This window comes from Dermacentor albipictus, chromosome 1 (assembly GCF_038994185.2).
Source record: "Dermacentor albipictus isolate Rhodes 1998 colony chromosome 1, USDA_Dalb.pri_finalv2, whole genome shotgun sequence".
NCBI classification, from domain to species: Eukaryota; Metazoa; Arthropoda; class Arachnida; order Ixodida; family Ixodidae; genus Dermacentor; species Dermacentor albipictus.
Window position 1 is genome coordinate 392,831,936 of NC_091821.1, and position 24,979 is coordinate 392,856,914.

The window sequence follows — 24,979 nt, forward strand, 5'->3', positions numbered from 1 at the left end:
AGTTCATGAAAAGGGTTCTCCCCTAGAGTCGCACAGTTCGTGAAAAGGGTTCTCCCTTAGAATTGCACAGTTTGTGAAAAGGGTTCTCCCCTAGAGTCGTACAGTTCGTGAAAAGGGTTCTCCCTTAGAATCGCACAGTTCGTGAAAAGGGTTCTCCTCTAGAGTCGAACAGTTCGTGAAAAGGGTTCTCCCTTAGAATCACACAGTTTGTGAAAAGGGTTCTCCCCTAGAGTCGCACACACACAAAGGGACCTGTAATCACTGCACGGTGCCTGCCAGAGCAGCAACCACTCGAGACAACCATAGTAAATTAGGGATCCATCCTCTGTTTCGATTAGGCATGGTCTTTGAGCATCCTTTTTGCCTGGGGTGTTACATGCTAATCGTAACAGCATGTGACCGCACGATTGTGGGAGCAAGCAGACGAAGTGGAAGTAGATCTCTCTTGCTTCAGTGCGAAGTAAAGCAAAAAACACATAGACATTCCGTTTGTGGGTTTTATTATTTCTCTAAGCTTCAATTCGTCAATTCAAGCAACAGATCACACAAATAACTGATGGTGACTTGAATAATTCTCAGTCAAGTGTCACCACGAGCAACGTCACACTGCAGACTCGAATACGTAGGCACAGGGACGTGACTACGTCATCCTCCGGCTTGGAGCACGGCGGCCGCGAGGAGAAGGAAAAACAGCTTTCAGTATGAAATTTCAGAACTTTCTGTGGCGCATAGCAATGTCGTACTTTGCAGACACGATTGTTATCACGCAATGCATGCTCTGCGCTTGTCAGCTCGAAATTGCCAGACCTGATGAAGGTCCCTTTAGGAGAATTGGATGACAAAGCTGGAATGATGATGATGCAATGAACACGATGGCATCAAGACTACAAGGACATACCTAGTAGCCCAAGCTATTAGACAACTTAGGTCACTGGGCCGGCGTAGAAGGCATGGCAACGACAGCATGACAGGAGTCGGATCACGGAGCTGGAATTACGACGATGGAATTACCACGAAGGCATCACCACCACGAGCACAAACCAGTGGCCCAAGCTTGTAGACAAGTTGGGTTAATGTGCTGGCACAAGAGGTCGGATGGACGGACGGACGGACGGACGGACGGACACAGAGACTCGCTCACTAGAAACTTCTGAAGTAGGCAAAGAATGCTAATCGCATTAAAATTGTGGCAGTAGCATTGGCCAAGACTGTCACCAATCGGTTTCAGCGTAATGATTTATTATAGCGCATAACAGTGCTATAACGTTTAATAGAGGGCATTAACTATACGCTTTATGGGAGTACTAGTGTTCATAGCTCTTGTTATTCAATGTTTGTCTTTTTGTCCCTTCCATTGTATGCAGAATAATAAGCTAGGCTACCTGTAGTCTTAGGGGTGGAGTGGTTGTTTGGTACCATAAATGCACTGCATTGCTTATGCTGAATGTTGAAGCGCAGTCTTCTTTTTTCCCAAGTTTTGGTGCGAACATCCTGCTAGTTCTTGTGGTTTTTCTGGTGAAATTTTATTCACAGCTCCATTCCTTTCGAAGTTTGCACTTATACATGAAGTATCCATAAAGCATCGCATTGGGCTTCTTGGTTTCTTATGATGCAAACCGTTTCGCTGAATGTAAAAAGGATGCCGTGTATGTCATTCCCTTGTCATGTGACCAGCCCTACGTCAGTCATAGGTGTTGCCTAAATGTTAGGCTCGAAGAACACAATCACGTGTGTGAATAAACTTGTTTCTGGTTGCCTGTGTATGCACTGTAAAAAATGTGAATGCTAGCCCTCTTTAAAAAAAAACGAAGTGGAGGAAACCAGTGGCGACGAGGCCACCAATGGCGACTATATAACAAGGGAGATCATAGAAGCCCACAAGATTCATAGGCTGAATGATAAATGCGTAGGCAGTACGTCTGTTATCATCAGAAAAGCAGAAGTGTGTCTGCTATCACTCCAACAATCAACATGTCCTGTCGTGATTTTTAGAAAAAATTTATTTCACCTTTTCCTGCCTTTTTTTGATACTGTTAATACTTCTTCAGACACGTATCACAATTAAGCTTCGGTTGTTAGTGCGTTGTGTCACCTTTGTCTTGTGTCCCATTCACTAGCACTGGTACGCATCATTATTTTCCAGGTTCAAAATGTTCAATAACAGAAACAAAAGTGTAAATTTAGGATTGGGTGAGTTGATTGGGCATTGTGCTATTTCCAGCTCAAAAATGGCATAAACGAGTAGACCAGACCAGACGAGAGAATGGTGTCACGTAATATTTATTATTCAGCACTGCAGAAAATACGTGCCATAATCAGAGATGCAAATAATGACATCAGAAATGGTCACATTGATGCATCAAACCACGTAGCATGCATGACATGACTAGACTGGTAATCTATAGTGGAACTAGATATGCATCTTTTTGATCCCAAAGCAACATGGCAGCAAAGCGAAATATTAGGTGTAATTTTTTCATAAAATAAATGCAGACTAAAGTGATTTTTTTTATATAGTTATTGAATCTCAGAGCTACATATGGGGTTGAGATACTGTACTGTTGCAGTTTGAATGAATTTTGAATGCATGTAGTTTTCTTTGTCTGCTTCAAAATTTTGGTGCATGAGCTTATTGGCTTTCCATTCTCATTGTGCTCAGGAGTGGAACACCATAACCACTGAGAACATAGTCGCAGTTAAAGCAATTTCCTTATTACTTTAAGTTTCTAGTGACCAGCAGTACATGTTGTCATACAATGGCAAGGAACCTTAGGAAGCTTTCATGCCATTTAATGGGGCATTGTTTCAGCTACAAGTGCCAAAGTTGGCCAAAGCTTAGGAAAAAAGAAGTGAGATTGAAAAGGCATAATTTGATTGTTGCATTAAGGTGTCGACCTTACTTTGGCCAGTTCTTTTACTGTGCATCTTTTCTGTATATTGTGTGTAGGAGATGATGCTGCGACGTACGCTGACAGAGGAGATCCTCCCAAGCCCAACGTCCCCTACCGCGAGCGATGTTGTAGGGGTGGGCCCTACGACCGACCCTTTCCTAGGTGGAGACTTCCACTCACGCCAGGAAAGTGCTGACAGTGGCCTTGGACTGGGCCCAAACTACTCGCTACCACATACCCCAGAGGATTTCCTCTCCAGTATGGACGACAGCATTGACGCTGGACTCAATGATGGTACGTCATTAAAGGCCATGTGCTTCCCTTGTTGCTGCCTGCCTTTTATTCACCAAAACATGAACTTACTTGGCAGTGTTGCTGTTTGGAACATCCTTAGTTTGTAGGTGGCTGTACGGGGGCATGTTCACTGTGCTGTAATGGCGGCATGCTTAATCATCCTTCAATGCACACTCCTCACAATTGGTAGTTGGACTAGTGTGATGATTTCAATATTTGTAGCATCATCTATCAATATGCACAACATGTTTCTCAGCCTTTAAGTACTCATGGAGCTCCAAAAGACAACTCTGGCTGGTCATCCACATACACCTGTCACTGTCACTAAAACTGCCTGTGGAATTCTACATGGGGAAAGGTCCCAGCAAGGCCAGTCTAATGCTAGAAAACAGGTCACTAGGGGCAGCAGTGGGCTTAAGGAGACTGGCTGGGAGCAAGAAAGGCTTTTTGTGATGTTGGCAAAGTTCACAAGATGCAACATAGCATCAGACGGATCAATATAAGCTGGGCCAGGCGAACCGCTATTGCACATGGTCAAAAGTATGAGAGACACTCGGGTGTCCGGCGTTTGGGGTATCATGAGGTTCTGTAAGAACTATGGAGATCTTGCGGAACAACAAGGAGTAGCTCTCTCTAGGCAGAAGTCGACTGTATACCATTAGAAATGAAGACTAACATTGCTGCTAGCTAGTGTACAATCTGTGAAGAATGCACCTGCCACATGTATTTATTAGAAAGTTGCAGGGAATCATCACATCAGCTGTTTCAAGTAAAAACAGAAAGCAGTTTGTATAAGGTACTTCATCCAAATGGCATTGTGTGGAAGAAAACCCACATCAATGTTGAAATATTGGGGTTGGTTGTTGTTATGGGAATCATTCAGACAAGCGACTACAGGTTATTTTCATCCAAGTTTCATAATTAAGCGGTACATCTGTATTAATATCCGGAACTTAGCCTTTTCTTCTTACTTTATTTTTCATTTCCACAGACCCCAATCACCAGAACAGTGAACTGAGTTTAGATGGCCTACAAGGCACGGGCATTGACCTGGGGACGGAGAACATGGACTCAGATGATCTTGTGCCCAGTTTACAGGTGAGTAATAATCATTTATTTAGTGTATTAAGACTGTGAATTTATACATTTTGCCTCCTACCATGATAAGAATATCCAATAACACAGCACAGCTGTTGCATATGTAATGTGGCACAGTTATCTCTCACCTAAAACGTCAAACTGGATTGCTTTTGTGAAGGCTGTGCCGCACTACAAAGGCAGGCCAGAAACTTTGAGAGCGCAGATCTTAGGGGCCCGTTCATGCATTGAAAGTCTGTCTTAACGTCAGCGCAGTCGACAGGATGAATGAGTGCCATGCAGCAGAGGATGAAAGATGGTTATAGCGAAGAGAGCGTGAGGAGGAAAACGAAGGAGGAGGGTACAAGGAAGCATGAAGAGGAAATCGGACAAGGAGGGTATGGCAAAAGGGTGTCGAGGAAAGTGGAGTGTCACACAAAATGTGCTCTATGGCGGTGACCTGCCATTAGGTGGCGCTATAATCCCGTGCACCATCACCAGGTGTAAGGGTTGTCGGACAAGCTCACCGCTGCTACCAGTTGTAGGGGTTGTAGGTCGTAGGGAGGAACTTGGGAGGAACTATGCCTACAGGATTTATTTACATATTTTTACATTTGAGCAAGAGATACATTTGACAGTCTAGCGTGACTACCAAACGGAGCACGCAAAACGAAGCATACAGCATGCGAGCACGAAGCTCCAAACACACTGCCTCTCGAGCACGAGCACACAGCTCATGAGCACGATGACGAGCACTATCACGAGCACACTCTAGCAGCGACAAACAGCTGCTTATAAACACTCCGTGCTCCCTAGATCCCTAGGTGAGGGAAATGTTCGACCAATCATCATAGCCGAGCCGTCTTTGAGCGAGAGGGCTTACACACTCACGTACGCACTGGTTTCACTGCCCCACCGAGGTGGGACGGGCTTTGCAGAAATCGGGGGCTTAAGTCTTGACCAAAGGAGGCGCCTCTTATTCCCCAAGCTAACCCCCGCAGCGTGGCCACCGGTTCTCCATTGTCTTGCGTCCTGAAAGGCGCGTGGGACGTTGCTGCCAGATTCATTCCCTTGGGAGCTCCCCCGCTCACGGCAGACCAGGTCGGCGGTGGCGTGTTCCATAACAAAGCCTGATTCGTCAAACTCATCTCGGCAATCCCTCGACAAAAAGTTGCGGATGCGGCGTATTGTCCTCTGCACACAGTAGACTTAGTGGCACCGTTTGGCTAGAGGATGACGATGCCTTTCCAGGAAATGTCGACGCCGCTGTCGCATTTGGCTGGCAAAACTTTGCATGTTGGCACCTTAGCAGGCCTTTCTTAACACCAGCCGCTGATAACGTCGGGAAGTGAGGGGTCGCAGCTGAGCACCTGAACAAGAGGACCAGTGTAGCAGGCTTCTAGAACCAAACTGCGCATACCGTACTTGTGCATCAAGCATGTGCTGTCCATCTTTATATTTCTTGTCTTTTGCATCTGGCACCAAGGTGCCGGCTGAGAGCGCTAACCTTAGTGTACTCGTGTTGTGGTGTTGGTGGGCGCTACAGGGCCGTCCAGCCAGACAGAACGGCGATATGCCAAGTTAGTATAACCGCGTTATGAAAGGGTCTGTGGTCAGTCTGAGTAGTCGGCGTGAAGGGCATTGAGTCACTGCCACAGAGCTCAGGCGGGCTGCACTGGGTGCTACAAAACAGGTGAGGTACTCAATGAACAGACGCTGTTGGGAGGAACGTGTCAAATTGACGAGATGATGGTTGGCGTATGCATTTTGAGGATGGAGGAATGGCGAAGCTTGCTAGGAAAATGGTGCATTGGCGGTGCTTCTGTAGGTGTTGTGGGCGGTGCGCTGCTGACGTCACCGTTGCACGGCGCACGAGCAATTCAGTCGAAGTGCTGAACAAGCCACGATGAATGCGTTGCAGGTGGAAGCGGCGCACTTTGTTGGGAGGTGAAAACGATGCAGCGCAGCTGGCGACAGGGTGCATCATTAGTGAGCTACTGACTGGCCGTGCAAAGTGGAGATAAAGCTCATAGGCGTGTCTGGTCGCTTGGCGAGGACGTTTAACATGGGATGCAGCATAGCTGGTGAGATGAGTCTGTGAGGCATACATAGACGAGGCATGAACAACTGCGGGATGACACAGGTGAAGATTTGGAAGGGGTCGGCAGGTTGGGTGACCTGTGCCAACAGCGCTCAGGATTGTACTGACCGCTGGAGTTATGGCTTATTCGAGCTTGGTGGACACAGAAGATCGTGGCTTGTATCCACGGTAGCAACAGTTGGCATGGTCTGAGGCAGTGGAGTCTCCAAGGTGCAGAGCTCCCGTGCCTACTTGAAGGCTGGCTCAGCAGACAGCCTGGATGGATCGTGCGGAGGGTTGGTCAGGGGCCAAGTGGCAGGTGCGATGTTGTTTGAGACATCCAATAGCATGCTGTTCGAGAGCCGGTGTTGGGTCGGCAACATTGCCACTGTTACACTCCGTCGTCGGTGGCGAGAAAGGCGAGAAAGTGGCTGGTATCATTGTTTACTGATACCCTGGACAAGAAGATTGTACATGTACTTGCACGAAAGAGACTCCTGCTAGGGTCTGCATGGTAGTGCATCTGTCAATTGATGAGACAGTATCGTGGCTCGTCGATGGAAGGAGGCTGGCCTGATGACTAATGATGATAACATAGGGGCACAGGAGGAGGTGCACTTGATGCTGACCGTGAGGGTGTTGGCAGGGCTGAATCGCATACCATGTGGTCAGCCTCGGCAAGAAGGCTTAGAAGTTCAGCAAGGCCTGTAATAGCTTGTCGTAGAGGTGCGGGCCAGGCGATGGAAACGTGAGGGAAAGTTGGAGGTCAAGTGGCAGGATGTAGAGGAGTTAGAGACTTTTAAGTTAGTTACTGGAAAAACACTTTTATGAGTGCCTAATTCAATACCTCGTGACTCGTGTTCTAGGTAAGGCAGAGCAATAAGGTTGGTCTTATTGCATTCCTTAAATCACGCAGAAGCCATTGATTCCTTTTTAGCAGTATCTAAGGAACAGATATTTCGCAAATCATTGTGGAAGACAATTAAAGGGAGCTTCCATAAAATTTGAACCAAAGGAGATAAATGAAAATGAACATTGTATTTGAAATAAGCACATAACATTACATATATGTTGAAGTTTTCAGCACTATACCTCAAAGGATAGGTTATTAACAATTTTTGGTCTAAGACCCGCATTTCCCCTTAAATTGGTCGCAAATGGCCAGTTCATGATAAGTAATGCGACTGTGTTTTGGACATATGTGTAGCTTACCAGTACAATGTGTAAAGAACTAGGCTTTAGTCCAAGTTGCTCGTAGTTGGATGCATGTGCTGAACTATGTGGCATGGTTATTTATGCTGTCAAAATAACGGTGTTACCAATGAAAACATGTAAATATTGGTAAAGATATTAAAAGTGATAAATAAAGTCTGTTTAATTGCAGCTTTTTCGATATGTGAATCTTTTTTGACCAGTCAACATCAACTCTTCTGAAGTCGTCAAGGCTTGCCTCATTTTACTGCTCTCTATCATTCTGACACGTCAGCAAACAGAAGCAGCTGGTGCCTCCAAGAGTGCCAAAAACCTCATTCACTTGCATACATTTATTAAAATAAGAGCTTGACACTGTACTACATGTTTGTTGCAATGCAGCTTTGGATCAAAAGCAACGAACTAAAGCAAACATGACCCTGTGGTCCATATCAAGAAGACAATTTCACAGATGGGATTTATACTTAGGCCACTTGCATTAGAATCGGGCACCGGTAAAAATTGAGAACTTTGCCGCGCCATTCTAAAACTGGCAAACAAGGCAGCAGTGCCCAAGGAAAGGAACCATGCTATTCATTAGTGCTTGCTTGTATACACCATGGCATAATGCCATTTGATCTTCACATCATGTGAAGTGTACCAGCTATAATGGGCAAATCTACCAAGTGTTTGAAAGCAGGACAGTGCAACATGCCCCATTTCGCAAAATTCTGCAGTCAATGACAACTCAAGAATGAGAAGAAGCTCCTCTCCAAAATGTGATGCACCCGCTTTCCATGCCTCCACATTGGAAATGGAAGTTTCCTTGCATCTCGCAGAGACATAGAAGGGAAGCCGCTATTGTACCCCAATCATAAATAAACATGTTGCAGTCAGGCTGTCGGGCACCTATAATCAAGAAAGGCTAGCGCTGCTGGCACTTACTGTACAAATTCATACACAAAGCACAAAGAATTGTCGCAGTGGTGAGTCAAGCAGGAAATAAGATGCTCACTTGGACATGTTGCTGAAACAACGCAAACTTTTGCATCGAGTAGTAGGCCTCATAAATGCACACAGAAATGTTGGTGGCGCACGGTGAAGGGCTCTGTGCATTGAAAGGGGGCACAGTCTTTGCCCAGAAGCTCATTGTGTACCTGAGCCCGCAGAGACGAAGTGCACGAAGCACTGTGATCATAAGTCAACACAAATGCATCCATGCACATAGTAGGCTACTGAGTGACAGTAATTTGCTGCCATGGGAGAAGCGAACACAAACGCACACATGCACACGCTACAAGGGGACAAATGAGCGACAAGGATTTGCTGGCACATGTGTACAGACTCACGCTGAGGTGCGTTTGTCACTGCATTCTTGACCTGTCACTGACTACAGTTCACGTGACATCTGTTGTTTGAGCCATGAAGAGCATTTTAAATTACTGCAGCCACACTGTGCTATTTTGCACCCCGTGCCACAAAACCCAGTAGTCTGTGCTCACTGTGCACTGTGTGTTCTCTTCTTTGCTTCCCTAGGAGGAGCTGCAGGGAGACCTTCTGTCAGACATGGAGGCATTGTTAACGTCCAGCAAGGACAGCGTGCTCACATGGCTTTAGGACAGTGCCTGACAACCACTCTCCTTTGCCTCCCTTCTTTTTCTGCCAGCTTTCCACCAACTTCTTCCTCGGACTGTCTCCCTTCTGAGAAAAAGCAGACTGGTGCACTGCCATTGAACTGGGATTCCATTGGGACAAGCCCAAGTCAAGTAGGCCAAGAAGCATGAACACCCTCTCCATGCCTTCCTGTACCGTGTGTTCCTATCGGGAACACTCGTAGGCTGTGCAGTTTTCGCGTTTTAACGCCCAAGTTTGGGCAGCAAGCAGTCACTCCCTGTTCCAATTATGTGCAGGATTCCATGTGAGCCACTGCTGTCTACTAAAGTGCCTTACATTAATGAATTTTAGATGCGCCCGTTATTGATGAACAGTTTATCGGAGGTTGAATTTACTGATACCTTTAAGCATATTGACAGGGACAAGTACCGTCCATTCTTGATGATAACTTAGTCTGGAGAAAGTGCACAGTCACTGTATCATCAAGTGTATTGTGTCACGTGAGCTGAACTTACTTTAGACCCGTGTGCCTTATCAACACTGTGTGTGTATTGTCTTTGCAGACGTGCATGCTTGTGTGCCTTATCGAAGTAACGTATACTATACACAGCTTTTGCCGTTGTGGTGACACTATAGTGTGTGAAAATTTGCTTTCTGTGGCAGTAAGGCTGCCGTATATTACCATAACTACTAAATGTTTTCATGCATGAGAACCGTGTCTGCTCTTGCATGGTGATTTTTAAAGCCTTTAACTTTAATGCCCGATTTTACGCTTTGTCCCTTAGTGTTGTGACTTGGTGCAAAGGGAGGTTTCGGGAGGGTGTTCTGCAATCGGCAAAAGGCAGCAAAAGTACTGCGCTCCAATGCCCCTTCTCGAGATAGAGGCAAGGCTTGCTCAAAGTGTTTGTCTACATGGAGTGTGCCTTGTGCAGCCTTCACTCAGCTTGAAAAGCTGAGTGCAAGGCTTGCAGTCCACTTATTGTGTGGCACTGTTATTCTTGCACATACCTTGCATGATGGGGCAGTGTTGCTAGGAGCCACAAGTGACCTGCATCATCTTTTGAGGGTTTTAACAAACTGTTGTCTATTGCTGTATTAGGAAGTACCATTGATGTCGAGCAATAACAAGGCCTTGTGCTGCACCCACTTGCTGCGTCTTGTCCCATGGGGCGCACATATTGCACCTATTTGTTCCTATGTTGTTTATCCTTGTTTTCTCCCTGCTCCTTTCTCTGTTCTCTTTTTTGAAAGAGGAACTTGTATATTTGAGTTAGCTGCATGACTGAGGTTGTCAGCGTCCATTCCATCCATAAATAGAGCTCCTCTCCCCTTGTGAAGCTGTCTGTGACTGAGGAGGGGCAAGGCTTGTTGCCAGAACCTATGGTTAACACAGCAGCTTCTTTGTGCATTGCACTGACTTCAAAGCTCACATAATGGCAGCAGCTTTTCAGTCTGCTTTTGACGTCGAGCACAGACGTTGTTTGAGGTTAACCGGCATAGTGCCCATCGTATTTTTTTTCTTTTTTTTAATCTTTTGATTATTCAGCTTAGTACGCATATTATCTATCCTTTTTCTTGTTCTTGTTCTTTGAGCTGAGGTGCGACAAACGTATGAAGTCATGCCTTATTAGTAGCTTCTTTTTTCTATACTTTTTATCGGTCTTTAGCAGAGGATGTGGTTTATTTGGTACATGTTTTTAGTAGCACTTATAAGCGCTTATTATACCAGAAAAGTAATACGTACTTTACTTGCTTTGAATTCAGCTTATTTTCATTTTGTCAATTGTAACCCTTGAAGCTGGTGGAAAAACTGCTAACCATGGTTCTGCCAACAGTCTTGTTACCAGTCCAGCGAATGTGCTTTTGTGTGCTGGGAGAAAATGTTATTTTTTCATGTGTGTATGAGAATCGTCTTTTCTTTTGTTACATTGAGTTCATCCACCATGCGGCAACACATGCAAGAGCATCAGAAGCCTCAGGGCTGACGTCTTGGAGCCTTGCATACGTTACCACCTCTATTGTTTCTTTTATACTTCGCTTACCGATGTGGAAACTGAGATGAGGGTTGTAAGCGACAGAAAAAAAAAAGGAGACATCACAGACTCCTGAAGACCTGAAAACCATTTTTTTTTTCTTTTTGTGAATGTCATGTAAAAGATGCTTTTGAGTGCCAAACGTGTTTGAAGCACGTGCAATGTGACGCATCGTCATGAGACGCATTGTTTCGTTGTTTTCTTCTTGTACACATCTCTTTCGTCCCCTTTTTTCACCCTTGTACAGATGTTGTAGCTGCATTTACACAGCCACGATGGACCTTTGCTAAGTACGAGAAACGAAAACAACCTAAGTGCCTTAATCGCTTGTGGCACTTCCGTGATGGAAGCCACAAAACGGGAGAAAGACTAAAAAAGAGGGCATAAAAGATGAAATAGGCAATTTCAGGCACAAATGTCCATGTCCTGTTCAAGCTCCACAAGCATTATCCAAGTATATTTTTACTTCTTACGTGCCTTCTAGCTATGCATAAACTCCTGAAAACTACAAGTGCTGAAATTAACATGCTTATCTGCTCTTGTTCACTTTTTACATATTCTGTGACATGTTAGGGTGATCCCAAATGCAAAGCAATAGGTGAGATGACAATGCAAAGCTGCAACCATGAAGCTTGCCTTTTTTTGTGTTTGTTTACAGTGCAACTTAATGCCTAAAAGGATACTAGTGCTGCATATGAGGTGCTGTTTTTGCTCCAACAATCATGCCTTGCATGATTTGCTTTTTGGCGAGCAAACAGACTAAAGCAATGTGTTAATCTTGTTCTTTTTTTTTTGTCAGCGAATTGTTAACTTGTGTGAAATGACGAGGAATGAAAGGGTCCTCCATCAGTATTAGCGCTTTTGTGGTTTTGGTGATTCACTGAGACTTGTCACATTTCGGATTGACATGTCATCTCATTTATGGTTGTGACTGAAGAAGTACAAAAAAAAGAAAGGACTGCTGCTATGTTCTAAGGAGCAACCTAAGGAAAAAGAGAAAAATAATAATAAAGCTAGAAAAAATGTGAGTCGCCAAAGAACCAGTATTATGCAAAAGTCTGCATTTTGACTGCAGCAAGAAGTTGGAGTGGCATTTCCTTCCTCGCATAGCACAGTGACGTAGCTTTTGTTATTGCATTTTTTTCCCTTGTCCCCTTTTATCTTAGACTGCCCATTCTTGTCGCAAGGCATGCAGTGCAGCTTCAAGGCCTTTTGCTGGCAAACACCATGCCGACAAGAATGTTTGGTGCAGTCTCAAGTTTGTGCAGCTATTTTTTTTCCCCCTTCTGCTTTTTACTGACTTTATTGTGACCAGAAGAGAAATGGAATTGTTGATTGTTTTTAGATGTCACTCGAGGCGTGCCTTATCCGACAAGTGCAATTGATCTTCTGAACTTGGCAGCATTGTGAAGCCACAGTACAGAGCAGCTACCTCTGAATCTGGAAGCAGACATGAATTGCAAAGTGTTTTGTCAATGCTGGCTTGAAGTTTCACTGTACGACAGCTTGTTGTTAACCGCATTGCAGGAGACTTGTTGTGATATGCCCATCCCTCCCTTTTTTTATGTATATTATGTGTATTTTAAATCTCGCTGGTTTTTGGGAAAGGAAAAAGAAAAGGTGATCAGAAATGTGCTCGCAGTCAAAATTTTAACGTGTATCTTTTTAAGTGAATGATGTATATAAAAAAAGGCTTACTTAATTGCTCCAATATTTGTCATTGTTTGTATTTTTTTCCTTATGTTGGCTGTGAACCATGTAAATAAATAATTAATGTTCAAAGAACCTTTGCCTACTTTTATTGCATGCTCATAGCAAAAAAATAAAATTTAAAGAATGAACAAGTTGGCTTACATGAGAACCTTATACAGATAAGCCATATTTCTGTTGCTTGTGCACTTTGTTGTTGCTCTTTATGATGCTCAAAGTTAATGAGAGAAACCAGAGCTGGTGTCAGTTTCATTTGAAACTGGTTGTTATGAAATGATGACAATTTCCCCTTGTCTTCCTACATATTCCTAAGTGTATACAGAAACCATCGCTACATTGGGACACTTTGGCTTTTTGCTTCTTCTTTAATAGAGAGTTTTAGAATAGGGATCCCAAACGTTTTGGGGCCCCAAAGAAATAGCGTCGAAGTCACTGCGCATGGGCGAGAGGCAAACTGCGCTTGGGTTTTGCATTGGGAACGCTATTTCACCGATTTAGCGGGAGCCCAAATAGCGGTCCCAAAACCTTTGCGTCAACGAACATGGCGGCACCCATCGAAGCGACGGCTCTAACCTAGCACCAAACTGGGTTTGATTCACGGTAACGCGTGAAGTTCACAAGCCAGAAGAAGTGACTGCGGTTATCGGTTTCTCTCAACTAGCGTGTGTTATGAAGATTGATTCATTAGACGCCGCTGATTCCAAATGCGAGTGTGAATATTATGGCTCGTAGGCCTAACACGGCTAAGCTTGGCTGGTGAAGGCACGTAAAGTTGGTTTTGTTGCTCAAAACTAAGCGCAACTAATTGTTTGCTGCTTGAAGAATAACCTCTAAATTGTAATTAAATGCGAATACATGCAAGTCAAAATTACTATTCCTATCATAATATGGTATATTTTATTTAATTATTTCCAATAGTTTTTCTTAGACGCTGTAGTGGCGCTGTCAGCGCAAGACGCTATCCACAAACGCAAAGCCCCATTCTAAAACTCTTCACTCCTGCGTGCCCCAATGCTAACACCCGTAAAGCTCTTTGGGGCCCCAAAATATTGGGGCCCCTATTCTAAAACTCTCTAATACATTGACACATATTGCGGTGAAGTACGCCAACAGTTATACGTTCTTGTAGTACTTTTCATATTTTTTCAAGGGGTGGCTGTGAACCGCTATTCTACTATAGTAGTAGAAGTAAGCTTTAGTTTTTAGAAAGTGTGCAATGTATTGGGGTACCTCGGTCCAGAAGCCCGCTGGCGGCCTCCCCGAATGCAGAATAGATGTAGGCGACCATGTAGGCGAGTGTCGTCTTTTGCCACCTAGCCCAACTTTCCACACTACTGGACCAAGATCCCTTGGTCGTCTTGTGTGTGGTGGCTGCAGTCAGGCGCTTGATGGTGCAGGTTAGGGTGAGGGTGGAGCCATTAGGAAGTGTTGGGGGCGTGGTCCCGTAGTACCATAGTAGCGTATGTGAATTATTTGGGTGAATGCCACAAATCCCACACTGCAGTGAGGGGGATTATCTTGACCTCCAGCGGGGCAGATGATGCCCCCCCCCTCATTGTTGCCTTGCTCACCCGGATTAGTCGCTCACCCTTTTAGAAGAACCCTACCTACATATTGGCGGCGGGGATTTACGGAGTCGCCCTCTGTCGGAAGCGCCTCACTTGTGTAGTACGATGGATAACGGGGCGCGTTCCTCGTAGGTTTGGCTGTTGGCGCTCAATAAGAACGCCATGCGGGAGCCCTCCTGGACATTTCTGTAAGCACTCTCAAAATCACAGAAGATTTTACTGTCAAAATAATAATCTTGGGCAAACAGAAAGCAAAGAATGGTTTACAGACGCTATCTCTTTATGAATACGTACAGTGAACGCCCACTCCACGCGGTCGCCGCGATGGAATCCCTCAAACCGGTTTCTTGCATGAAAGGTAGGCAATTGCTGCAAGATACATGTTCTTGTAGTGGTTTGCCTGAATAATGAAATGGAACATAAGAGAACAAGGCCTCAATGCAACGACCGACTGCATTTCTACATGCATATCTGCGCACAGTGTTTCGCTTTCGCTGTGAGCACATTTTCGAACCGTGCCGTGAGCTTTAGGCCGCAGCATATGAGCATTTGACCGTACGCAAACAACCATTGTTGCGTGTACACTATCAGAGCTGTTCAAAAATAATTTCGTTATATTTATAAGGACTTCGACACCTACAGCGACTTTTGATATGTCGTTGGAATGATTCAATATATTTTTATCTTCTAAATTTTTAGACGTTTCAGTATCATTATTTCTCAGGTTGCATCACACTGTATGTTTATTCGTCTTCTCAGCGAGCAATTTCCCGCTGCTGCTTTTCTTTTTTTTCTTAGTCAAGGACATTCATTAATTGTTTGGTGCTAACACAAACATTAGCATATACCACGCCTTTTCGTGGTGTGCATCTTACCATTCCCTTTCCATTCCAGTGAACTTGCTAGTGGCTAGCACCAACAAGTTCAAAGACAAGAGCTTCATAACATTTGTCAGGTAGCGCACGCGAGTGTTGTAAAATTCGTCGGACGATCTCGCCGCTGCCACCATTTGTTAGAGTTGTCAGACGATCTACAAGCTGTAGGTCGATCTCACCGCTGCCATTCAGATGTAAGATTTGGCAGTCGTAGCTGTAGGAAAGAGCTTGACTCTTCGTCGGGACTTAGGAGAGCAGGATTTATTTACATGTTATTTGCACTTGAACATGAGATACATCGACAGTCTAGCGTGACTCCCAAATGGAGCCCGCAAGACGAGCATACAGCAAACAGCTTACAAGAACACAGCTCACGAGTACATTTCGAGCACGACAACGAGCACCCACTAGCAGCCAACAATCGCTGCTTATAAGCACTCTGCTCGACGTCATTGAAGATGACCCGCCCTTTTGGAGGAGGAGGGCTCACATACACGTGCCGCACACACACACAGGTGTAATGGTTCGGAGCCGACGTCAGAGGGGCCTCATAGAACTCTGAGCCGTCTCGGGTAAGCGCGCCCGAGTAGCACATTGTCTTGCGTCTTGGTCGGCGCGTGGGAAGGAGCCTTCGTCGGCGTTCCCGCGGCAACTCCCCACTCATAGCAGAACAGGATGGCGTTGTCGTGTTGCGCACAAAGCCTGCTTCGTCGAACTCGGAGCCGTCCCGGGTGGCGCGCCCGGGTAGCACATTGTCTGGTGTCTCGAAAAGCGCATGGGGAGGTTCTGCCAATTACCTCTCCTCCAGAACTCCCCTGAGCTGACCCCTCGTCACGTGGCTGCCGGTTATCCGCAGTTCTCTGAAGTGCGCCACCGTCCCGGTTGGATCGGAACACGTCCAGCGGGCTGAAATAGCTGCAGGCCGATCCTAACAGTGTGCGTCTCGGTGCGCACTTTCTACTACTCCCTGAACATCGCATTCATGACGCCGTAGCAGAAATCTTCCTCGCGGAAGTGCTTGCTGCACACCCGAGTTAGAGCCGATGGCTGCTTGCCGATTCTAAGTTCCGCGATCAAAGCTTCATGCAGCTTCCGTCCTCTGAGGACGTGCGATGGCTGACACCGGGTTCCGCTGCGTACGTCCAGCACTACGGCACCGAGCAGTAGCATACCATGTCGCAATTGGACGCATTCAAAGGCAGCCACTACCTATTGTAGTGCTTTCGAGTGCTGTCAAGCAGACACCCGAAGGGGGAAAACCTCCCCACTTAATCAGAAACGCAACGCAGGTGGGGCTTTAAACTTTCGTTTTCAGCTTGCTTGGGCAGTTCTGAAGCAGCCGACGTGGCCGCTGTGTTCACGTGATCCTTCATACCACGTCATGCTAATGGCAGTGCCAGCTCTTTTAGTGTCCCGAGGAAAGCATATGTCGCCTTGAAAAAGAGAAGTCCACTTAGCGAAACGTTGGCTCCCACTTCTACCTTGTTCTCGTTTTGCTAATCGCCTTGGAATTTCCACCTCCCGCCTTCCCCGTGTTACCCCATGAGTGTTCCAGTTACTTTTGTGCTTCAATGCATAAAAAAGTGTTCTGTTAAAAAAATGTAAGTGAACAACAGTGCATTTTTACTGCGAGTTTGATGGAGCATATTTAACTAAGCAGTCAACTAGGGATATTTTAAAAATTAGTTGAGCATGTGTTTGGATCTCTAATGCAAGTGATGTCCACCTCTCTAAATAATGCAGTTTAGGGACTACAATTAAATTATCTGCAACAGGCGCTTTTTAAAAATTCGAGAAAAGTTAAAAATGATCACCCCATATGTCGGTATATGACCTGACAAGGATTACATCAAGTGACATAAGTCTTTTCGTCCTGATATGAGTGGCAGGACATAAATGTCATTTCAAAAATGACATGCGTGTCATGAATCGCATGACATGACATTCATGACAAGACATACGTGCATGAGCATGTCATTCCATGAATTCTTTTCACGTCTCGTCACACATATTCTGATATGTATCCAGCTAAAGAAATGACCATGACGGACACATGTTAGTTACGTCATTCATCACAATCACGTCAAGTCATTCATGTCGTGACTATCCTGATATATAGCTTGTTAGAAAATGAAGATGACATGAATAACAATCATGCCATATGACACGAATGTCATAAATGAGATGACTAATTAATTACATGACGTGCATTTCTTTTACTGGATAATGTTCTGGATATGCGTATTATGCCATGCATGTGTGCAGTTAATGCACACATGCATGGCATAACATGTCACGCATGTCATAAAATTGTTATGAATGACATGGTCTGTATGTAAAGCCATGGCATGATTCCTATGAATGTCGTGACAAGTATGGCAAGAGTGAGTTAAATTCATGACGCGTGCACGGCATGACATAACCATGAAAATAACTTATGACGACCGAGTGGGCGAAGTGAATGAGTGAGTGAGTGAAGTAACTTTATTGTGGTCCAGAGAAGACGCAGGGGAGACCCCGCGCCACCCGGCTATTCCCTCCCACGTAGGGACCGCCAAGCCGAGCTTGACGGCTCAATCGCGGGCACTCTGTACGGCCAGGGTTTGGCCGTTGAGTTATTCTTATTTGGCTTAATTATACTGGAGAATACGAGCGAAAGTGAATAGAGCTGCATTTTGCGGCGCCGAGACTCTTTCGTACTCTTTTTTTTTGTGTGTGTGTGTGTGTGTGTGTAGATAGAGCAACATGTAGGTTGGTGCTGCCATCTGCCGGGAGGCGGCAAACAATAGCACGAATAGTAGCGGTAGATGGCGGCGCGACACGATTGCAGAGTGCAAGATGCAGTAACCAATTTCTTAAAAGATATCTATAAATGTAACCGGGAAAAGCAGGTTTCGGAGCCTGTAATGATTCGGCGGGGGCTTAGGCAGGGGTGCCCATTGTCACCTCTGATGTTTATGCTGTACCTAAAGCCCCTCCATCCGCGCGCCACCGCCGTGGATGTAGGGGCTTTAACGGTACCTACAAGGTTTAGAGGCCAAAATACAGCAAAGCGGACACGGCTTCAACCTATCATTTTTCAAACAAGGAAAATTGATTGAACAGTCATTACCAGGACTGATGTACGCGCATGATATTGTATTAATGGCTGACAATGCAGAAGATCTGCAGGGATTGATGGACATATGTGGTACAGGAGGAGACAGCTTGAAGTTTAGCAAAGAAAAATCAGCAGTCATGATTTTTAATGATAACATTTACGGCGAGCATAAGATACAGGAGGCCACGCTGGAGATAGTCGATAAATACAAGTACCTTGCGGTGTGGATAAATAATGGCATTGAGTCTCTGACAGAGTACGAAAAATATCTAACGACTAAAGGTAACAGGAGTGCAGCGATTATGAAGAGTAGGGCACTGTGGAACTACAATAGGTACGAGGGATATGGAAGGGGGTGTAATGGTTCCAGGCCTGACTTTTACCAATGCAATTCTATGTACGAGAGCAGAGACCCGGCAACAGTTGGAAACTAGGCAACGTGGTGTGGGTAGGCTCGCTCTGGGAGCACATGGCAAGACAGCAAATCTTGGGGTGCAGGGGGATCTGGGATGGTCTTCTCTCGGGGGCAGAGAGGCTAGTAGCAAGGTAGCATTTGAGGAGCGATTGAGAGAAATGGGAGAAATGCGGTGGACTAGGAAGGTTTTCAGTTATTTATACACGAGGAATGTTGACACGAGGTGGAGGAAGCGAACTAGAAAATTGACAAGCAAATACTTGGGCAGTAGTGGGGGGACAGGTAAGGAATCATCCGTCAAGAAAAAGGTTAAGGAGACGAAAGGGGTATGTGAAAAACAAGAGATGCAAACCAAATCACCATTAGAGACATACAGAACGTTTAAGCAAGAAACAGCCAAAGAAAATATTTACGATAACTCTAAGGGAAGCTCATTGTTGTTTGAAGCCAGGATACGTGTCATCATCATCATCAGCCTGGTTACGCCAACTGCAGGGCAAAGGCCTCTCCCATACTTCTCCAACTACCCCGGTCATGTACTGTTAAGAATGACGAGCCGCTAAGCAAGATTGCCACCTTGCCACCCGATTACGACAAGGGGTGCAAGACGCGCATTCCGCTCCCTCTCCGTCACTGCAGCTAGGAGGCGTTCGAAGAAGCGGCCTTTGTGCTGAAAACCCGCTTCCTTCCTCCAGCCCCATCGACATTGTGACGGGACGAGTTCGGTGTGTGGACAATGATTCCAGAGTTCCCCAACGCGGAGCTGATTTGACACGCCTGGACAAGCTGCCGCGGGAACGACGTATTTTTGTGCTTCTCACGGTTCGGAGTGGCACGGAACAACGAGCGACCCTCGATCGGCAACGATAGTTCCCGGAACGGCACCCGCCAACGCCGTCGTCGGGCATCAGAGCGCGGTTGCCTTTGTGTACGTAAACTGTTCTGCAGAGCAGCGGCGCGTTGGTGATGAGTAAACGAACAGTCGCCGCGTCGTAGGACCGGCGGATCGAGTGTATAAAAACTGTGGTTGTGCGCATGCTGGACACACTTCTCTTGAGCAGTCATGTTAGACTGAGTCACTTCTCTCATGCAGTCATGTTGGACTGATACTCTTTTTCTCAAGCAGTCATGTTAGACTGAGTTAATTTCTGTAAATAAACCCCTTTTCCTCGTTCTCGATGAGAAACAGTTCTTCACTTCATCAACGATCTCAGCGTAAATAAGTTGGACGACGGCATGGGCCAGCTACCTTCGAATTCATGCCGTATTCCGATCTTGGCAAAGGACCACGGACGATGGGATTGAGCCCCCAATCCTGACAGTACTAATTGTGGACATGTTGTCCCTGCAAACGTCTTAATGTCATCCGCCCACCTAACTTCCTGCCGCCCCCTGCTACGCTTCCCTTCCCTTGGAATCCAGTCCGTAACCCTTAATGACCATCGGTTATCTTCCCTCCTCATTACATGTCCGGCCCATGCCCCCCCCCCCCCATTTCTTTTTCTTCATTTCAACTAAGATGTCATTTACCCGCGTTTGTTCCCTAACCCAATCTGCTCTTTTCTTATCCCTTAACGTTACACCAATCATTCTTCTTTCCATAGCTCGTTGCGTCGTCCTCAATTTCAGCAGAACCCTTTTCGTAAGCCTCCAGGTTTCTGCCCCATACGTGAGTACTGTATCAATCTCTATAGAACTCCTCAGCCACTTGAACTATCTCATCCATATTAGTAACGATATTGCCGGCTTTGTCTCTTAACGCATACATCTGATTCTTGCCTATTCTTAGTTTCTTCTTCACTGCTTTTAGGCATCCTCCGTTCCTGAGAGCATGTTCAATTCTATCCATACTATACTTCCTTATGTCAGCTGTCTTACGCTTGCTGATTAACTTCGAAAGTTCTGCCAGTTCTATTCTAGCTGTAGGGTTAGAGGCTTTCATACATTGGCGTTTCTTGATCAGATCTTCCGTCTCCTGCGATAGCTTACTGGTCTCCTGTCTAACGGAGTTACCACCGACTTCTATTGCGCACTCCTTAATGATGCCCATAAGATTGTCGTTCATTGCTTCAACACTAAGGTCCCCTTCCTGTGTTAAAGCCGAATACCTATTCTGTAGCTTGATCTGGAATTCTTCTATTTTCCCTCTTACCGCTAACTCATTGATCTGCTTCTTATGTACCAGCTTTTTCTGTTCCCTCCTCAAGTCTAGGCTAATTCGAGTTCTTACCATCTTATGGTCACTGCAGCGCACCTTGCCGAGCATGTCTACATCTTGTATTATGCCAGTACAAGATGTAGGTTTATTTATTATGCCAGTACAAGAGAGTATAAGGTTTGTTTCATTTCTAGTCTCACCATTCGGGCTCCTCCACATCCAGTTTCAACTATGCCACTTGCGGAAGAAGGTATTCATTATCCGCATATTATTCTGTTCTGTAAAGTCTACTGATAACTCTCCCCTGCTATTCCTAGAGCCTATGCCATACTCTCCAACTGACTTGTATCCATCCTGCTTCTTGCCTACCCTGGCATTGAAGTCGCCCAGTATAGTGTATTTTGTTTTGACTTTACCCATCGCCGATTCCACGTCTTCATAAAAGCTTTCGAGTTCCTGGTCATCATGACTGGATGTAGGGGCGTAGACCTGCACTACCTTCAATTTGTACCTGTTATTAATTTCACAACAAGACCTGCCGCCCTCTCATTAATGCTACAGAATTCCTGTATGTTACCAGCTATATCCTTATTAATCAGGAATCCGATTCCTAGTTCTCGTCTCTCCGCTGAGCCCCGGTAGCACAGTACGTGCCCGGTTTTTAGCACTGTATATGCTTCTTTTGTCCTCCTAACCTCACTGAGCCCTATTATATCCCATTTACTACCCTCTGTTAGACTTGCCTCACTAGATAACGCTCTAACGTTAAACGTTGCCAGGTTCAGGTTCCAATGGCGGCTTGTCCGGAGCCAGTGATTCTTAGCACCCCCTGCTGCGTCACAGATCTGACCGCCGCCGTGGTCAGTTGCTTCGCGGCTGCTGGGGACTGATGGCCGGGGTTTGATTGTTGTATTCATATAGGAGGTTGTGGCCAAGTACTGCACTAGGGTGGCCAATCCTGCTCTGGTGAGAGAGTGCGTTACCGTTTCTGGTCACCGGGATCAGGCCGCCTGTTTGTGCAATTTTCTCAACACACGGGTTTTTTTTTTCCGGTGGAGAATTGCGCGGCTCCGGGATTCGAACCACGGTCCTCTTGCACGCGAGGCGGGTACTCTACCGCCCCCGCAGAAGTTGTACGCCTCATTTAACCTATAGTGCACGGTGCCTTATTTGATCAGTCAAGGTGGACCAATCTGAGCTCGGTTATACCGCACGGATGGCACTCAACTAGAGAACCTGGTATTTATGACCTGCACATGTGTGGCCATACATAATGGGGAAGATTCTTATTTTTTTTCTTTTTTAAGGAGGGTCCCCGTTAAGTGCACTGCGGACTAAAACGTACCGAGCCAGATACCAGGAGACAGATTTGTTGTGCGGGGCGTGTGGAGAGGAGGAGGAAACGGCTGAACAACTGATACTAGCTTGTAAACAGCTTCACCCTGCAGTTGTTTGTAACGGGGTACTATTCGAAGTTTTGGGTTTTAAAGACAGTGAAAGTAAAATAGACTTTTAACATGTAGAACTAACTAAACCGAGGCTATCTGAGTGGTGTATAATATCAACTCAAAAGTAAAGAAGTAAATACATAGGTATGCATGCATATAGTACTATTCAAGGCTAGGTGGCGCGCGCCGCAACCGCCCGATTCAAAGGGTTGAGCCTCAATCATCCATCCACCCATCCATCCATCCATCCATCCATCCATCCATCCATCCATCCATCCATCCATCCATCCATCTATCCAGACCAATCACGGGCAAGAAAGGGAACAACCATAGAGTTTCTCACTACATTACATAACATTACCTAGAGGGAATTCTGGCGCTGCAGTGCTGTGGTATGCATGGGAATGCCGGTATATTGTGACTTCGGATTGGCATCGTTCTCGTAGAGACAGGACACCTTGAAGACGCACTTGGCAAGTACCGTTCCGTCTGTCACACTGATTAATTTTCTACTAAAGCAGCACGTAAAAAGCTGTTTTAGCTTTATTATTACGCGAAAACATGTTTTGTTTAACTATGAGAACTTGTTATTGTGTGTACGACTACATGTTACGTAAGATGTATCAGCGGGCCGCTAAAGTTGGAGGACAGACGACAAGGTTCGCGCTAGCGTTCTTGCTTTTCTTCGCTTGGTCATGCGTTGTGGGTGAGTAAAGATGTAATATGCGTGAATGGAAACATTTTATGAAGATATTACTTTGAAAACGCGTTATTTGCGTAGCCATATCCACGTTTTAGACGAAGCCCTTTACAACACCAGCCAACACGAGCCTTGCAGCCACATATACCATCAGTGCCATGACGGCACGGTGGCCCCTTAAGAAACTCCCATAGACGGTGGCGCCAGATTACCCTCTAGGTGTTATATTGAAAAACTCTATGGGAACAACCATAGAGTTTCTCACTACATTATAGTGAGCAACTCTATGGGAACAACAGTATGCGGCCGTAAGTATAGTTACTGAATAATCCATTTATCAGTTCTTTTGCCTGTAATTACCAGTCCACGTGTCTGTATACGCATCTTAATACGGATGACAGGTTTGCTGGTCGCTGTACAAATTGCAAACTCGCCGGTTAAAAATAAAGTTTCTCTGTGGTGCTGTAGTCTGTAAAATTGAATCGGCAACACTCCCCCACATGCTGTGGGAGTGCAAACACCAATACCAAGACCTTAATCCCGTGACCCTCTCGTCGAGATGGCACGCCGCCCTGCGCAGCTCCCACCTCGACGACCAACTCTGGGCGACCCAGCAGGCCTACGAAGCGGCGAAGAGGCAAGACCTCGACGTCCCATCGTGGGAGGCCTAGGCCCAGCCGACAAAACTGCTGGTGCTTATTAAAGTTCACTCTCTCTCTCTCTGTGGTGCTGTAGTACATAATGTTCTATTAATTAGCCTCTTTATTGATCCAGAGGGGGGGGGGGAGCTTGACTGCACCCTCCCCTTGCTTGAGCCTAGCCCTATTAAAAGGCCCATACGCTCCGCGCCCCGTACGATAATCCTGAATGGCCATATTGGTTTATATGGGAATTAACAAACGGGTTTTCATATAGGAAACGCAAGGAACATACATTTTCTTTTATCTTTTTTTTTCAATAGGGCATCCGCTCGTGGTACGTGCACAGTGTGACGCAGACGTTGAAACATTGAAGATGCTTCCATTCCGTCCAGAAAGGAACAAGAAAAATAAATTAAATAAACGATAGACTTGCTGCAGCATATATTGAACTCCAACATTTATTTCGGCGGGTGAATGGGCTTTTGTATACTTTCGATGCGACTCCTTCCTCCTCTTTTGAGTAGACGTATATGGCTAGAAAGCAGTTGCCTGTACTTGCAGCATGTTATCCGTATGGTACAAGCTATGTATTATGTACATGATTATGTAGCATCTGTTGTCCCAGATGTCATTGTTGATAGAGGCAGGCCCTGGGGTTGCAGTTGTTTCTCTTTTAAATAGAGTTAGGCGCCCCCTATAAGCTGTACGCGCAGCGCTTCGGGCTTTTGTTGAGCTTCCGTTTTGAAAGAAAGCATGCTGCGTAAGCTTTCTTACTTATTCTTTTTTTCGTACTTTGGATTCCGCGGTGTCTGCACTTCATTTGGGTACTAATTTGTTGACCTCACATCTGTAACCTTCATTTCCCTTCTGAAGTACGTGTTTTTGAGCTGCTAGACAAATGAAGCTTTCTTTTTATATAATTTACACATGAGTGTGAGCAAAATGAGAACAAGATAAAAATAGGAGTCAACGTTTCGACAAGTGGACTTGTCTTTTTCAAGGCGACATAATACTAGAGCATAGGCTAAACATAGGCTAAATAGGCTAAATAATACGTAGGCTAAACATAGGCTAAATAATAGAACATTACGTACTACTAATTTCCATCTCCCGCCTTCCCCGTGTTTTCCCTCACACATGAGTGGGCATATTGTATTTATGTAAGGTGTAACTTTGTTAACGAA

At 45.5% G+C, this 24,979-nt stretch overlaps 1 protein-coding gene across 2 annotated transcripts in view; it reads left to right on the forward strand.

Moving 5' to 3' along the window:
- yki (Transcriptional coactivator yki) overlaps positions 1-12,965 on the forward strand; it is a 179,192-nt gene extending 166,227 nt beyond the window's left edge. The window contains exons 6-8 of one of the 2 annotated variants that reach the window (XM_065447392.1): positions 2,948-3,185; positions 4,177-4,283; positions 9,200-12,965. In XM_065447392.1, the coding sequence (XP_065303464.1) occupies positions 2,948-3,185; positions 4,177-4,283; positions 9,200-9,238 (384 nt within the window). In that variant the 3' untranslated portion in view covers positions 9,239-12,965. Of the gene's footprint in view, positions 1-2,947; positions 3,186-4,176; positions 4,284-9,069 lie in introns of both variants that reach the window. The other variant, XM_065447386.1, reaches the window with a different exon arrangement.
- The last annotated feature ends 12,014 nt before the right edge of the window (positions 12,966-24,979 follow it).